At 44.3% G+C, this 16,377-nt stretch overlaps 5 protein-coding genes and 6 non-coding genes across 11 annotated transcripts; 5 read left to right on the top strand and 6 right to left on the bottom strand.

The window, feature by feature from the left end:
* Positions 1-951: 951 nt before the first annotated feature.
* LOC125373622 lies at positions 952-1,070 on the bottom strand. The gene has a single exon (XR_007218461.1). It is a non-coding gene; the product is annotated as a 5S ribosomal RNA (ribosomal RNA).
* Positions 1,071-2,168: 1,098 nt separating this feature from the next.
* On the top strand, positions 2,169-2,702 carry LOC125372879 (histone 24-like; the record flags this gene model as incomplete). The annotated part of the gene is made up of 1 exon (XM_048383567.1): positions 2,169-2,702. A coding segment is annotated over exon 1 (534 nt), but the record flags the coding sequence as incomplete, so codon positions are not given.
* A 1,255-nt stretch (positions 2,703-3,957) lies between these two features.
* LOC125373621 lies at positions 3,958-4,076 on the bottom strand. The gene has a single exon (XR_007218460.1). It is a non-coding gene; the product is annotated as a 5S ribosomal RNA (ribosomal RNA).
* A 1,098-nt stretch (positions 4,077-5,174) lies between these two features.
* LOC125372892 (histone 24-like) lies at positions 5,175-5,708 on the top strand (the record flags this gene model as incomplete). Its single annotated transcript, XM_048383594.1, has 1 exon — positions 5,175-5,708. A coding segment is annotated over exon 1 (534 nt), but the record flags the coding sequence as incomplete, so codon positions are not given.
* A 1,256-nt stretch (positions 5,709-6,964) lies between these two features.
* On the bottom strand, positions 6,965-7,083 carry LOC125373620. The gene has a single exon (XR_007218459.1). It is a non-coding gene; the product is annotated as a 5S ribosomal RNA (ribosomal RNA).
* A 1,098-nt stretch (positions 7,084-8,181) lies between these two features.
* On the top strand, positions 8,182-8,715 carry LOC125372891 (histone 24-like; the record flags this gene model as incomplete). The annotated part of the gene is made up of 1 exon (XM_048383593.1): positions 8,182-8,715. A coding segment is annotated over exon 1 (534 nt), but the record flags the coding sequence as incomplete, so codon positions are not given.
* Positions 8,716-9,972: 1,257 nt separating this feature from the next.
* Positions 9,973-10,091, bottom strand: LOC125373618. Its single transcript, XR_007218458.1, has one exon. It is a non-coding gene; the product is annotated as a 5S ribosomal RNA (ribosomal RNA).
* Positions 10,092-11,189: 1,098 nt separating this feature from the next.
* On the top strand, positions 11,190-11,753 carry LOC125372872 (histone 24-like). Its single transcript, XM_048383555.1, has one exon. It carries the CDS (start codon positions 11,190-11,192, stop codon positions 11,751-11,753), a length of 564 nt encoding a protein of 187 aa, XP_048239512.1.
* A 1,245-nt stretch (positions 11,754-12,998) lies between these two features.
* On the bottom strand, positions 12,999-13,117 carry LOC125373617. The gene has a single exon (XR_007218457.1). It is a non-coding gene; the product is annotated as a 5S ribosomal RNA (ribosomal RNA).
* A 1,098-nt stretch (positions 13,118-14,215) lies between these two features.
* On the top strand, positions 14,216-14,779 carry LOC125372869 (histone 24-like). The gene has a single exon (XM_048383551.1). The coding sequence runs from the start codon at positions 14,216-14,218 to the stop codon at positions 14,777-14,779; it is 564 nt and encodes a 187-aa protein (XP_048239508.1).
* A 1,230-nt stretch (positions 14,780-16,009) lies between these two features.
* LOC125373580 lies at positions 16,010-16,128 on the bottom strand. The gene has a single exon (XR_007218423.1). It is a non-coding gene; the product is annotated as a 5S ribosomal RNA (ribosomal RNA).
* Between the last annotated feature and the right edge of the window lie 249 nt (positions 16,129-16,377).

Here is a 16,377-nt window from a genome sequence, read left to right as displayed (position 1 = left end):
ACACTAATGACTGTTGTTATGCTTGTTTATTAACCCCCCAAATGGGTGTATGTTGGAAAGTGAGGCGATTAGTGTCGTTGATATATATAATATCCTGAGTGCAGACTTCCTATGTGTGTAGCTGCACATGCACGTTGTGTTCAAAGGTGTAAAACGGCGATAAAGGCCAGACATCCACGGGGTGTTTTACCGACACACGCCTCGCCTGTGCACGACTTTTCAAATAGAGCGCCAAGAGTTGTGCGCCCTTGGTCGTGTGCGTTTCGCCTAGCCCCCTACCTGCAACATGTCACATCTACCTGTTGTATGGCGAGAGAAATGTATGGAAATACTTTCTAATAAGTCTAAAGTACGTTTGCCAGCGATCAGCTAGAACGGGGAACATAAAATAGCTGGTTTATCACACAGTCGCGTCGTTTTTTTTTCATATTTTTAAAGCGTGTCAACAGTGATCAGCTTGCTCACAGCTTTCAAAATACATTTTCCAGCAGCAAGCCAGTGAACTCCTATTGACAGGCGCTCTGTACGATCTAACTCTTTCTCCTTTTCTTATCTGTGTAGGCAAAGAGATGTGAGCCGAGACTTAACACGAACAACATTATAATTTTACATGTATATATTATATATTCATGCTTTGAAAGTAAGAAAGTAAGTAAAATAGTCAATTATCGGTGCACGCAAACACCTTTATGTGGCGAAAAGGACGTACATGCCTTCAGAATAGTTGACGAGTTGGGTGAACTGACAACTGAATATGATCACATGTATAGTGGAAAATTCCTTTCTGTAAAGGTATGTAAGAATACATGGCTGGCAGCTATGTCTTTGAGCAGACATGCATGAGTGGGGCCATTTACAAGGAAATAAAAGTGTATGATTACATCAGATGTGAATGAGGCAAGTGCACCTTATGGTCGAAAAAGAAAAAAAGTGGGAATCGCACAGCAAAAATGTCTACTGCACCCGGTGTTCCCAGGCGGTCACCCATCCAAGTACTCTCCGGGCCCGACGTTGCTTAACTTCGGTGATCGGACGAGAACCGGTGTTTTCAACGTGGTATGGCCGTAGACAATGCTTGTCGGCAAACTTTAGCTACATATAGCCACCACACATTGGTAAACAGACATTGCCATGAAAACAGCATGCTCGCGTTTTCAGCGGGTTCAGTAGACATGTTGTGTTTGTTGATTTATGATGTATATTTACAGGGATTAAAATCTAGCCGTTCTAAAAACATGTGATCACTGTTTAACACGAGGCCCGGCACACTCGCTCACTCGATCCGGCCTTTCGTCTGAAACATTCACTTTTCGTTGATGGATGGTAGCCTATATTGTTCTGGTAAAATTAACATCCAAACGACGAAGACCCCTACTAATATCGTGCTATTAAGACAGGCAAAAAGACTTAATCTGTGACGACCGATCGAGTGATCTAAACACCAATGTATATATGTTACTGTTCGGGGCTTCGCGCCCTAGCTGCTTGTGTCCCGAGATCCTCGTCTTACTAGACTGTTTTCCTGAAAGTAAAATCCCCGTTACTTACTTGTTATGACAAAGTTAGTTTCAACTCTAATTGAAGTGACCAAAATTATGTCTCCAGAAATATAGTGTCAAATGTTTTCTGTTGCAAAATGGCGAAGTCGTCAGAAAAACGTGCTTCATTGTCGTTGTTTGAAAGCTTGTTCTAGCTTATCATAGGCAATACTGATGAGTGTTGTGTTTTACTTTCATAGTTAGATATATTGAGAATTGACAGGCAACGTTTAAAATGCATAAACTTGAGTCTCAAGGCTAAAAATGTGCTTTTGAAAGTAGCGATGTCTACATTTTAGACTGGGTCGCTTCATTGGAAACAGCACGTGTGGCTTTGAACTTCACCCGTGAGCGTTGCTATTGTAACCGAAATGTAGCCAAATGTTTTTACTACCTAACTGTATTGTTGAAATTGAAACTTTCCTTGATTAAGAAGTGATTATTCGGATACAAATACACGAAAAAGCACACGCGCTTGTAAGCGTGCAGCTATCAGCCACAACAAGCAGGGTGTCTCCTCCGACGTCCGCGCCTCCGGAGTATCAGCCGGGCTGTCTGTGGGGAAGTGTCATTCGCTCTCTGTGCTTCTCTCGTAGCTGACGTGAATTTTTACCACTCAAACTTACCACTATGGCTGATGCTGCTGCTGCCCCCGCTGTTGTCAAGACTCCCAAGAAGAAGGCTGCTGCCAAGCCTAAGAAGGCTGCCGCACATCCTACCTATTTGGAGATGATCAAGAAAGCTATTTCAACCCTGAAGGAGAGGGGTGGTTCTTCCCGACAGGCTGTTCTGAAATACATCTTGGCCAACTACAAGGTTGGTGACAACCAGGTGGCCATCAATGCTCGCATCAAGACTGCTTTGAAAAATGGAGTCAAGAACGGCGCACTGAAGCAATCAAAGGGAACTGGAGCCGCTGGATCATTCCGTCTTGGCGAGGCAAAGAAAGACGAAAAACCCAAGAAGGCTAAGGCAGCTGCCAAACCAAAGAAGGCTGCCAAATCCCCCAAGAAAGTCAAGAAGCCAGCTGCTGCCAAGAAACCCAAAACAGCCGCTAAGAAGGCCGCTAAGTCACCAAAGAAGGTGAAGGCTGCAGCCAAGCCAAAGAAGGCGAAGACACCCAAGAAGGCAGCAGCCAAACCCAAGAAGGTCAAGACCCCCAAGAAGAAGGCAGTCAAGCCAAAGAAGGCTTAAGCTCTCATTGTCACGCCTTCGCTCCACATTTCTGTGGTCCAAAGGCCCTTTTCAGGGCCATCCAAATACCCCAAAAGAAAACTTGAAAACACTGATAACAAAACAATAAATATGTATATTAGCAGTAATAAAGTGCAGGTTCTCGTGATAACAGAGATAACGTGGCAGCAACACCCACCACGCACATAACACACATAGGTGATGTTGATAAAGGTATGTCAGGGATTTTATTGTGTGTGTGGGGGGGGATGGGGGGGTGGGGTAGTGTGTCTTCACACTAATGACTGTTGTTATGCTTGTTTATTAACCCCCCAAATGGGTGTATGTTGGAAAGTGAGGCGATTAGTGTCGTTGATATATATAACATCCTGAGTGCAGACTTCCTATGTGTGTAGCTGCACATGCACGTTGTGTTCAAAGGTGTAAAACGGCGATAAAGGCCAGACATCCACGGGGTGTTTTACCGACACACGCCTCGCCTGTGCACGACTTTTCAAATAGAGCGCCAAGAGTTGTGCGCCCTTGGTCGTGTGCGTTTCGCCTAGCCCCCTACCTGCAACATGTCACATCTACCTGTTGTATGGCGAGAGAAATGTATGGAAATACTTTCTAATAAGTCTAAAGTACGTTTGCCAGCGATCAGCTAGAACGGGGAACATAAAATAGCTGGTTTATCACACAGTCGCGTCGTTTTTTTTTCATATTTTTAAAGCGTGTCAACAGTGATCAGCTTGCTCACAGCTTTCAAAATACATTTTCCAGCAGCAAGCCAGTGAACTCCTATTGACAGGCGCTCTGTACGATCTAACTCTTTCTCCTTTTCTTATCTGTGTAGGCAAAGAGATGTGAGCCGAGACTTAACACGAACAACATTATAATTTTACATGTATATATTATATATTCATGCTTTGAAAGTAAGAAAGTAAGTAAAATAGTCAATTATCGGTGCACGCAAACACCTTTATGTGGCGAAAAGGACGTACATGCCTTCAGAATAGTTGACGAGTTGGGTGAACTGACAACTGAATATGATCACATGTATAGTGGAAAATTCCTTTCTGTAAAGGTATGTAAGAATACATGGCTGGCAGCTATGTCTTTGAGCAGACATGCATGAGTGGGGCCATTTACAAGGAAATAAAAGTGTATGATTACATCAGATGTGAATGAGGCAAGTGCACCTTATGGTCGAAAAAGAAAAAAAGTGGGAATCGCACAGCAAAAATGTCTACTGCACCCGGTGTTCCCAGGCGGTCACCCATCCAAGTACTCTCCGGGCCCGACGTTGCTTAACTTCGGTGATCGGACGAGAACCGGTGTTTTCAACGTGGTATGGCCGTAGACAATGCTTGTCGGCAAACTTTAGCTACATATAGCCACCACACATTGGTAAACAGACATTGCCATGAAAACAGCATGCTCGCGTTTTCAGCGGGTTCAGTAGACATGTTGTGTTTGTTGATTTATGATGTATATTTACAGGGATTAAAATCTAGCCGTTCTAAAAACATGTGATCACTGTTTAACACGAGGCCCGGCACACTCGCTCGCTCGATCCGGCCTTTCGTCTGAAACATTCACTTTTCGTTGATGGATGGTAGCCTTTATTGTTCTGGTTAAATTAACATCCAAACGACGAAGACCCCTACTAATATCGTGCTATTAAGACAGGCAAAAAGACTTAATCTGTGACGACCGATCGAGTGATCTAAACACCAATGTATATATGTTACTGTTCGGGGCTTCGCGCCCTAGCTGCTTGTGTCCCGAGATCCTCGTCTTACTAGACTGTTTTCCTGAAAGTAAAATCCCCGTTACTTACTTGTTATGACAAAGTTAGTTTCAACTCTAATTGAAGTGACCAAAATTATGTCTCCAGAAATATAGTGTCAAATGTTTTCTGTTGCAAAATGGCGAAGTCGTCAGAAAAACGTGCTTCATTGTCGTTGTTTGAAAGCTTGTTCTAGCTTATCATAGGCAATACTGATGAGTGTTGTGTTTTACTTTCATAGTTAGATATATTGAGAATTGACAGGCAACGTTTAAAATGCATAAACTTGAGTCTCAAGGCTAAAAATGTGCTTTTGAAAGTAGCGATGTCTACATTTTAGACTGGGTCGCTTCATTGGAAACAGCACGTGTGGCTTTGAACTTCACCCGTGAGCGTTGCTATTGTAACCGAAATGTAGCCAAATGTTTTTACTACCTAACTGTATTGTTGAAATTGAAACTTTCCTTGATTAAGAAGTGATTATTCGGATACAAATACACGAAAAAGCACACGCGCTTGTAAGCGTGCAGCTATCAGCCACAACAAGCAGGGTGTCTCCTCCGACGTCCGCGCCTCCGGAGTATCAGCCGGGCTGTCTGTGGGGAAGTGTCATTCGCTCTCTGTGCTTCTCTCGTAGCTGACGTGAATTTTTACCACTCAAACTTACCACTATGGCTGATGCTGCTGCTGCCCCCGCTGTTGTCAAGACTCCCAAGAAGAAGGCTGCTGCCAAGCCTAAGAAGGCTGCCGCACATCCTACCTATTTGGAGATGATCAAGAAAGCTATTTCAACCCTGAAGGAGAGGGGTGGTTCTTCCCGACAGGCTGTTCTGAAATACATCTTGGCCAACTACAAGGTTGGTGACAACCAGGTGGCCATCAATGCTCGCATCAAGACTGCTTTGAAAAATGGAGTCAAGAACGGCGCACTGAAGCAATCAAAGGGAACTGGAGCCGCTGGATCATTCCGTCTTGGCGAGGCAAAGAAAGACGAAAAACCCAAGAAGGCTAAGGCAGCTGCCAAACCAAAGAAGGCTGCCAAATCCCCCAAGAAAGTCAAGAAGCCAGCTGCTGCCAAGAAACCCAAAACAGCCGCTAAGAAGGCCGCTAAGTCACCAAAGAAGGTGAAGGCTGCAGCCAAGCCCAAGAAGGCGAAGACACCCAAGAAGACAGCAGCCAAACCCAAGAAGGTCAAGACCCCCAAGAAGAAGGCAGTCAAGCCAAAGAAGGCTTAAGCTCTCATTGTCACGCCTTCGCTCCACATTTCTGTGGTCCAAAGGCCCTTTTCAGGGCCATCCAAATACCCCAAAAGAAAACTTGAAAACACTGATAACAAAACAATAAATATGTATATTAGCAGTAATAAAGTGCAGGTTCTCGTGATAACAGAGATAACGTGGCAGCAACACCCACCACGCACATAACACACATAGGTGATGTTGATAAAGGTATGACAGGGATTTTATTGTGTGTGTGGGGGGGGGATGGGGGGGTGGGGTAGTGTGTCTTCACACTAATGACTGTTGTTATGCTTGTTTATTAACCCCCCAAATGGGTGTATGTTGGAAAGTGAGGCGATTAGTGTCGTTGATATATATAATATCCTGAGTGCAGACTTCCTATGTGTGTAGCTGCACATGCACGTTGTGTTCAAAGGTGTAAAACGGCGATAAAGGCCAGACATCCACGGGGTGTTTTACCGACACACGCCTCGCCTGTGCACGACTTTTCAAATAGAGCGCCAAGAGTTGTGCGCCCTTGGTCGTGTGCGTTTCGCCTAGCCCCCTACCTGCAACATGTCACATCTACCTGTTGTATGGCGAGAGAAATGTATGGAAATACTTTCTAATAAGTCTAAAGTACGTTTGCCAGCGATCAGCTAGAACGGGGAACATAAAATAGCTGGTTTATCACACAGTCGCGTCGTTTTTTTTTCATATTTTTAAAGCGTGTCAACAGTGATCAGCTTGCTCACAGCTTTCAAAATACATTTTCCAGCAGCAAGCCAGTGAACTCCTATTGACAGGCGCTCTGTACGATCTAACTCTTTCTCCTTTTCTTATCTGTGTAGGCAAAGAGATGTGAGCCGAGACTTAACACGAACAACATTATAATTTTACATGTATATATTATATATTCATGCTTTGAAAGTAAGAAAGTAAGTAAAATAGTCAATTATCGGTGCACGCAAACACCTTTATGTGGCGAAAAGGACGTACATGCCTTCAGAATAGTTGACGAGTTGGGTGAACTGACAACTGAATATGATCACATGTATAGTGGAAAATTCCTTTCTGTAAAGGTATGTAAGAATACATGGCTGGCAGCTATGTCTTTGAGCAGACATTCATGAGTGGGGCCATTTACAAGGAAATAAAAGTGTATGATTACATCAGATGTGAATGAGGCAAGTGCACCTTATGGTCGAAAAAGAAAAAAAGTGGGAATCGCACAGCAAAAATGTCTACTGCACCCGGTGTTCCCAGGCGGTCACCCATCCAAGTACTCTCCGGGCCCGACGTTGCTTAACTTCGGTGATCGGACGAGAACCGGTGTTTTCAACGTGGTATGGCCGTAGACAATGCTTGTCGGCAAACTTTAGCTACATATAGCCACCACACATTGGTAAACAGACATTGCCATGAAAACAGCATGCTCGCGTTTTCAGCGGGTTCAGTAGACATGTTGTGTTTGTTGATTTATGATGTATATTTACAGGGATTAAAATCTAGCCGTTCTAAAAACATGTGATCACTGTTTAACACGAGGCCCGGCACACTCGCTCACTCGATCCGGCCTTTCGTCTGAAACATTCACTTTTCGTTGATGGATGGTAGCCTTTATTGTTCTGGTAAAATTAACATCCAAACGACGAAGACCCCTACTAATATCGTGCTATTAAGACAGGCAAAAAGACTTAATCTGTGACGACCGATCGAGTGATCTAAACACCAATGTATATATGTTACTGTTCGGGGCTTCGCGCCCTAGCTGCTTGTGTCCCGAGATCCTCGTCTTACTAGACTGTTTTCCTGAAAGTAAAATCCCCGTTACTTACTTGTTATGACAAAGTTAGTTTCAACTCTAATTGAAGTGACCAAAATTATGTCTCCAGAAATATAGTGTCAAATGTTTTCTGTTGCAAAATGGCGAAGTCGTCAGAAAAACGTGCTTCATTGTCGTTGTTTGAAAGCTTGTTCTAGCTTATCATAGGCAATACTGATGAGTGTTGTGTTTTACTTTCATAGTTAGATATATTGAGAATTGACAGGCAACGTTTAAAATGCATAAACTTGAGTCTCAAGGCTAAAAATGTGCTTTTGAAAGTAGCGATGTCTACATTTTAGACTGGGTCGCTTCATTGGAAACAGCACGTGTGGCTTTGAACTTCACCCGTGAGCGTTGCTATTGTAACCGAAATGTAGCCAAATGTTTTTACTACCTAACTGTATTGTTGAAATTGAAACTTTCCTTGATTAAGAAGTGATTATTCGGATACAAATACACGAAAAAGCACACGCGCTTGTAAGCGTGCAGCTATCAGCCACAACAAGCAGGGTGTCTCCTCCGACGTCCGCGCCTCCGGAGTATCAGCCGGGCTGTCTGTGGGGAAGTGTCATTCGCTCTCTGTGCTTCTCTCGTAGCTGACGTGAATTTTTACCACTCAAACTTACCACTATGGCTGATGCTGCTGCTGCCCCCGCTGTTGTCAAGACTCCCAAGAAGAAGGCTGCTGCCAAGCCTAAGAAGGCTGCCGCACATCCTACCTATTTGGAGATGATCAAGAAAGCTATTTCAACCCTGAAGGAGAGGGGTGGTTCTTCCCGACAGGCTGTTCTGAAATACATCTTGGCCAACTACAAGGTTGGTGACAACCAGGTGGCCATCAATGCTCGCATCAAGACTGCTTTGAAAAATGGAGTCAAGAACGGCGCACTGAAGCAATCAAAGGGAACTGGAGCCGCTGGATCATTCCGTCTTGGCGAGGCAAAGAAAGACGAAAAACCCAAGAAGGCTAAGGCAGCTGCCAAACCAAAGAAGGCTGCCAAATCCCCCAAGAAAGTCAAGAAGCCAGCTGCTGCCAAGAAACCCAAAACAGCCGCTAAGAAGGCCGCTAAGTCACCAAAGAAGGTGAAGGCTGCAGCCAAGCCCAAGAAGGCGAAGACACCCAAGAAGACAGCAGCCAAACCCAAGAAGGTCAAGACCCCCAAGAAGAAGGCAGTCAAGCCAAAGAAGGCTTAAGCTCTCATTGTCACGCCTTCGCTCCACATTTCTGTGGTCCAAAGGCCCTTTTCAGGGCCATCCAAATACCCCAAAAGAAAACTTGAAAACACTGATAACAAAACAATAAATATGTATATTAGCAGTAATAAAGTGCAGGTTCTCGTGATAACAGAGATAACGTGGCAGCAACACCCACCACGCACATAACACACATAGGTGATGTTGATAAAGGTATGACAGGGATTTTATTGTGTGTGTGGGGGGGGGGATGGGGGGGTGGGGTAGTGTGTCTTCACACTAATGACTGTTGTTATGCTTGTTTATTAACCCCCCAAATGGGTGTATGTTGGAAAGTGAGGCGATTAGTGTCGTTGATATATATAATATCCTGAGTGCAGACTTCCTATGTGTGTAGCTGCACATGCACGTTGTGTTCAAAGGTGTAAAACGGCGATAAAGGCCAGACATCCACGGGGTGTTTTACCGACACACGCCTCGCCTGTGCACGACTTTTCAAATAGAGCGCCAAGAGTTGTGCGCCCTTGGTCGTGTGCGTTTCGCCTAGCCCCCTACCTGCAACATGTCACATCTACCTGTTGTATGGCGAGAGAAATGTATGGAAATACTTTCTAATAAGTCTAAAGTACGTTTGCCAGCGATCAGCTAGAACGGGGAACATAAAATAGCTGGTTTATCACACAGTCGCGTCGTTTTTTTTTCATATTTTTAAAGCGTGTCAACAGTGATCAGCTTGCTCACAGCTTTCAAAATACATTTTCCAGCAGCAAGCCAGTGAACTCCTATTGACAGGCGCTCTGTACGATCTAACTCTTTCTCCTTTTCTTATCTGTGTAGGCAAAGAGATGTGAGCCGAGACTTAACACGAACAACATTATAATTTTACATGTATATATTATATATTCATGCTTTGAAAGTAAGAAAGTAAGTAAAATAGTCAATTATCGGTGCACGCAAACACCTTTATGTGGCGAAAAGGACGTACATGCCTTCAGAATAGTTGACGAGTTGGGTGAACTGACAACTGAATATGATCACATGTATAGTGGAAAATTCCTTTCTGTAAAGGTATGTAAGAATACATGGCTGGCAGCTATGTCTTTGAGCAGACATGCATGAGTGGGGCCATTTACAAGGAAATAAAAGTGTATGATTACATCAGATGTGAATGAGGCAAGTGCACCTTATGGTCGAAAAAGAAAAAAAGTGGGAATCGCACAGCAAAAATGTCTACTGCACCCGGTGTTCCCAGGCGGTCACCCATCCAAGTACTCTCCGGGCCCGACGTTGCTTAACTTCGGTGATCGGACGAGAACCGGTGTTTTCAACGTGGTATGGCCGTAGACAATGCTTGTCGGCAAACTTTAGCTACATATAGCCACCACACATTGGTAAACAGACATTGCCATGAAAACAGCATGCTCGCGTTTTCAGCGGGTTCAGTAGACATGTTGTGTTTGTTGATTTATGATGTATATTTACAGGGATTAAAATCTAGCCGTTCTAAAAACATGTGATCACTGTTTAACACGAGGCCCGGCACACTCGCTCACTCGATCCGGCCTTTCGTCTGAAACATTCACTTTTCGTTGATGGATGGTAGCCTTTATTGTTCTGGTAAAATTAACATCCAAACGACGAAGACCCCTACTAATATCGTGCTATTAAGACAGGCAAAAAGACTTAATCTGTGACGACCGATCGAGTGATCTAAACACCAATGTATATATGTTACTGTTCGGGGCTTCGCGCCCTAGCTGCTTGTGTCCCGAGATCCTCGTCTTACTAGACTGTTTTCCTGAAAGTAAAATCCCCGTTACTTACTTGTTATGACAAAGTTAGTTTCAACTCTAATTGAAGTGACCAAAATTATGTCTCCAGAAATATAGTGTCAAATGTTTTCTGTTGCAAAATGGCGAAGTCGTCAGAAAAACGTGCTTCATTGTCGTTGTTTGAAAGCTTGTTCTAGCTTATCATAGGCAATACTGATGAGTGTTGTGTTTTACTTTCATAGTTAGATATATTGAGAATTGACAGGCAACGTTTAAAATGCATAAACTTGAGTCTCAAGGCTAAAAATGTGCTTTTGAAAGTAGCGATGTCTACATTTTAGACTGGGTCGCTTCATTGGAAACAGCACGTGTGGCTTTGAACTTCACCCGTGAGCGTTGCTATTGTAACCGAAATGTAGCCAAATGTTTTTACTACCTAACTGTATTGTTGAAATTGAAACTTTCCTTGATTAAGAAGTGATTATTCGGATACAAATACACGAAAAAGCACACGCGCTTGTAAGCGTGCAGCTATCAGCCACAACAAGCAGGGTGTCTCCTCCGACGTCCGCGCCTCCGGAGTATCAGCCGGGCTGTCTGTGGGGAAGTGTCATTCGCTCTCTGTGCTTCTCTCGTAGCTGACGTGAATTTTTACCACTCAAACTTACCACTATGGCTGATGCTGCTGCTGCCCCCGCTGTTGTCAAGACTCCCAAGAAGAAGGCTGCTGCCAAGCCTAAGAAGGCTGCCGCACATCCTACCTATTTGGAGATGATCAAGAAAGCTATTTCAACCCTGAAGGAGAGGGGTGGTTCTTCCCGACAGGCTGTTCTGAAATACATCTTGGCCAACTACAAGGTTGGTGACAACCAGGTGGCCATCAATGCTCGCATCAAGACTGCTTTGAAAAATGGAGTCAAGAACGGCGCACTGAAGCAATCAAAGGGAACTGGAGCCGCTGGATCATTCCGTCTTGGCGAGGCAAAGAAAGACGAAAAACCCAAGAAGGCTAAGGCAGCTGCCAAACCAAAGAAGGCTGCCAAATCCCCCAAGAAAGTCAAGAAGCCAGCTGCTGCCAAGAAACCCAAAACAGCCGCTAAGAAGGCCGCTAAGTCACCAAAGAAGGTGAAGGCTGCAGCCAAGCCCAAGAAGGCGAAGACACCCAAGAAGGCAGCAGCCAAACCCAAGAAGGTCAAGACCCCCAAGAAGAAGGCAGTCAAGCCAAAGAAGGCTTAAGCTCTCATTGTCACGCCTTCGCTCCACATTTCTGTGGTCCAAAGGCCCTTTTCAGGGCCATCCAAATACCCCAAAAGAAAACTTGAAAACACTGATAACAAAACAATAAATATGTATATTAGCAGTAATAAAGTGCAGGTTCTCGTGATAACAGAGATAACGTGGCAGCAACACCCACCACGCACATAACACACATAGGTGATGTTGATAAAGGTATGTCAGGGATTTTATTGTGTGTGTGGGGGGGGATGGGGGGGGATGGGGGGGGATGGGGGGGTGGGGTAGTGTGTCTTCACACTAATGACTGTTGTTATGCTTGTTTATTAACCCCCCAAATGGGTGTATGTTGGAAAGTGAGGCGATTAGTGTCGTTGATATATATAATATCCTGAGTGCAGACTTCCTATGTGTGTAGCTGCACATGCACGTTGTGTTCAAAGGTGTAAAACGGCAATAAAGGCCAGACATCCACGGGGTGTTTTACCGACACACGCCTCGCCTGTGCACGACTTTTCAAATAGAGCGCCAAGAGTTGTGCGCCCTTGGTCGTGTGCGTTTCGCCTAGCCCCCTACCTGCAACATGTCACATCTACCTGTTGTATGGCGAGAGAAATGTATGGAAATACTTTCTAATAAGTCTAAAGTACGTTTGCCAGCGATCAGCTAGAACGGGGAACATAAAATAGCTGGTTTATCACACAGTCGCGTCGTTTTTTTTTCATATTTTTAAAGCGTGTCAACAGTGATCAGCTTGCTCACAGCTTTCAAAATACATTTTCCAGCAGCAAGCCAGTGAACTCCTATTGACAGGCGCTCTGTACGATCTAACTCTTTCTCCTTTTCTTATCTGTGTAGGCAAAGAGATGTGAGCCGAGACTTAACACGAACAACATTATAATTTTACATGTATATATTATATATTCATGCTTTGAAAGTAAGAAAGTAAGTAAAATAGTCAATTATCGGTGCACGCAAACACCTTTATGTGGCGAAAAGGACGTACATGCCTTCAGAATAGTTGACGAGTTGGGTGAACTGACAACTGAATATGATCACATGTCTAGTGGAAAATTCCTTTCTGTAAAGGTATGTAAGAATACATGGCTGGCAGCTATGTCTTTGAGCAGACATGCATGAGTGGGGCCATTTACAAGGAAATAAAAGTGTATGATTACATCAGATGTGAATGAGGCAAGTGCACCTTATGGTCGAAAAAGAAAAAAAGTGGGAATCGCACAGCAAAAATGTCTACTGCACCCGGTGTTCCCAGGCGGTCACCCATCCAAGTACTCTCCGGGCCCGACGTTGCTTAACTTCGGTGATCGGACGAGAACCGGTGTTTTCAACGTGGTATGGCCGTAGACAATGCTTGTCGGCAAACTTTAGCTACATATAGCCACCACACATTGGTAAACAGACATTGCCATGAAAACAGCATGCTCGCGTTTTCAGCGGGTTCAGTAGACATGTTGTGTTTGTTCATTTATGATGTATATTTACAGGGATTAAAATCTAGCCGTTCTAAAAACATGTGATCACTGTTTAACACGAGGCCCGGCACACTCGCTCACTCGATCCGGCCTTTCGTCTGAAACATTCACTTTTCGTTGATGGATGGTAGCCTATATTGTTCTGGTAAAATTAACATCCAAACGACGAAGACCCCTACTAATATCGTGCTATTAAGACAGGCAAAAAGACTTAATCTGTGACGACCGATCGAGTGATCTAAACACCAATGTATATATGTTACTGTTCGGGGCTTCGCGCCCTAGCTGCTTGTGTCCCGAGATCCTCGTCTTACTAGACTGTTTTCCTGAAAGTAAAATCCCCGTTACTTACTTGTTATGACAAAGTTAGTTTCAACTCTAATTGAAGTGACCAAAATTATGTCTCCAGAAATATAGTGTCAAATGTTTTCTGTTGCAAAATGGCGAAGTCGTCAGAAAAACGTGCTTCATTGTCGTTGTTTGAAAGCTTGTTCTAGCTTATCATAGGCAATACTGATGAGTGTTGTGTTTTACTTTCATAGTTAGATATATTGAGAATTGACAGGCAACGTTTAAAATGCATAAACTTGAGTCTCAAGGCTAAAAATGTGCTTTTGAAAGTAGCGATGTCTACATTTTAGACTGGGTCGCTTCATTGGAAACAGCACGTGTGGCTTTGAACTTCACCCGTGAGCGTTGCTATTGTAACCGAAATGTAGCCAAATGTTTTTACTACCTAACTGTATTGTTGAAATTGAAACTTTCCTTGATTAAGAAGTGATTATTCGGATACAAATACACGAAAAAGCACACGCGCTTGTAAGCGTGCAGCTATCAGCCACAACAAGCAGGGTGTCTCCTCCGACGTCCGCGCCTCCGGAGTATCAGCCGGGCTGTCTGTGGGGAAGTGTCATTCGCTCTCTGTGCTTCTCTCGTAGCTGACGTGAATTTTTACCACTCAAACTTACCACTATGGCTGATGCTGCTGCTGCCCCCGCTGTTGTCAAGACTCCCAAGAAGAAGGCTGCTGCCAAGCCTAAGAAGGCTGCCGCACATCCTACCTATTTGGAGATGATCAAGAAAGCTATTTCAACCCTGAAGGAGAGGGGTGGTTCTTCCCGACAGGCTGTTCTGAAATACATCTTGGCCAACTACAAGGTTGGTGACAACCAGGTGGCCATCAATGCTCGCATCAAGACTGCTTTGAAAAATGGAGTCAAGAACGGCGCACTGAAGCAATCAAAGGGAACTGGAGCCGCTGGATCATTCCGTCTTGGCGAGGCAAAGAAAGACGAAAAACCCAAGAAGGCTAAGGCAGCTGCAAAACCAAAGAAGGCTGCCAAATCCCCCAAGAAAGTCAAGAAGCCAGCTGCTGCCAAGAAACCCAAAACAGCCGCTAAGAAGGCCGCTAAGTCACCAAAGAAGGTGAAGGCTGCAGCCAAGCCCAAGAAGGCGAAGACACCCAAGAAGGCAGCAGCCAAACCCAAGAAGGTCAAGACCCCCAAGAAGAAGGCAGTCAAGCCAAAGAAGGCTTAAGCTCTCATTGTCACGCCTTCGCTCCACATTTCTGTGGTCCAAAGGCCCTTTTCAGGGCCATCCAAATACCCCAAAAGAAAACTTGAAAACACTGATAACAAAACAATAAATATGTATATTAGCAGTAATAAAGTGCAGGTTCTCGTGATAACAGAGATAACGTGGCAGCAACACCCACCACGCACATAACACACATAGGTGATGTTGATAAAGGTATGTCAGGGATTTTATTGTGTGTGTGGGGGGGGGGGGGATGGGGGGGTGGGGTAGTGTGTCTTCACACTAATGACTGTTGTTATGCTTGTTTATTAACCCCCCAAATGGGTGTATGTTGGAAAGTGAGGCGATTAGTGTCGTTGATATATATAATATCCTGAGTGCAGACTTCCTATGTGTGTAGCTGCACATGCACGTTGTGTTCAAAGGTGTAAAACGGCGATAAAGGCCAGACATCCACGGGGTGTTTTACCGACACACGCCTCGCCTGTGCACGACTTTTCAAATAGAGCGCCAAGAGTTGTGCGCCCTTGGTCGTGTGCGTTTCGCCTAGCCCCCTACCTGCAACATGTCACATCTACCTGTTGTATGGCGAGAGAAATGTATGGAAATACTTTCTAATAAGTCTAAAGTACGTTTGCCAGCGATCAGCTAGAACGGGGAACATAAAATAGCTGGTTTATCACACAGTCGCGTCGTTTTTTTTTCATATTTTTAAAGCGTGTCAACAGTGATCAGCTTGCTCACAGCTTTCAAAATACATTTTCCAGCAGCAAGCCAGTGAACTCCTATTGACAGGCGCTCTGTACGATCTAACTCTTTCTCCTTTTCTTATCTGTGTAGGCAAAGAGATGTGAGCCGAGACTTAACACGAACAACATTATAATTTTACATGTATATATTATATATTCATGCTTTGAAAGTAAGAAAGTAAGTAAAATAGTCAATTATCGGTGTACGCAAACACCTTTATGTGGCGAAAAGGACGTACATGCCTTCAGAATAGTTGACGAGTTGGGTGAACTGACAACTGAATATGATCACATGTATAGTGGAAAATTCCTTTCTGTAAAGGTATGTAAGAATACATGGCTGGCAGCTATGTCTTTGAGCAGACATGCATGAGTGGGGCCATTTACAAGGAAATAAAAGTGTATGATTACATCAGATGTGAATGAGGCAAGTGCACCTTATGGTCGAAAAAGAAAAAAAGTGGGAATCGCACAGCAAAAATGTCTACTGCACCCGGTGTTCCCAGGCGGTCACCCATCCAAGTACTCTCCGGGCCCGACGTTGTTTAACTTCGGTGATCGGACGAGAACCGGTGTTTTCAACGTGGTATGGCCATAGACAATGCTTGTCGGCAAACTTTAGCTACATATAGCCACCACACATTGGTAAACAGACATTGCCATGAAAACAGCATGCTCGCGTTTTCAGCGGGTTCAGTAGACATGTTGTGTTTGTTGATTTATGATGTATATTTACAGGGATTAAAATCTAGCCGTTCTAAAAACATGTGATCACTGTTTAACACGAGGCCCGGCACACTCGCTCACTCGATCCGGCCTTTCGTCTGAAACATTCACTTTTCGTTGATG

This window comes from Haliotis rufescens, unplaced genomic scaffold (genome assembly GCF_023055435.1).
Source record: "Haliotis rufescens isolate VD_foot unplaced genomic scaffold, xgHalRufe1.0.p SCAF_5, whole genome shotgun sequence".
NCBI lineage: Eukaryota > Metazoa > Mollusca > Gastropoda > Lepetellida > Haliotidae > Haliotis > Haliotis rufescens.
The sequence above is the reverse complement of the archived record's forward strand: the minus strand, read 5'-3'. Positions and strand labels throughout refer to the sequence as shown.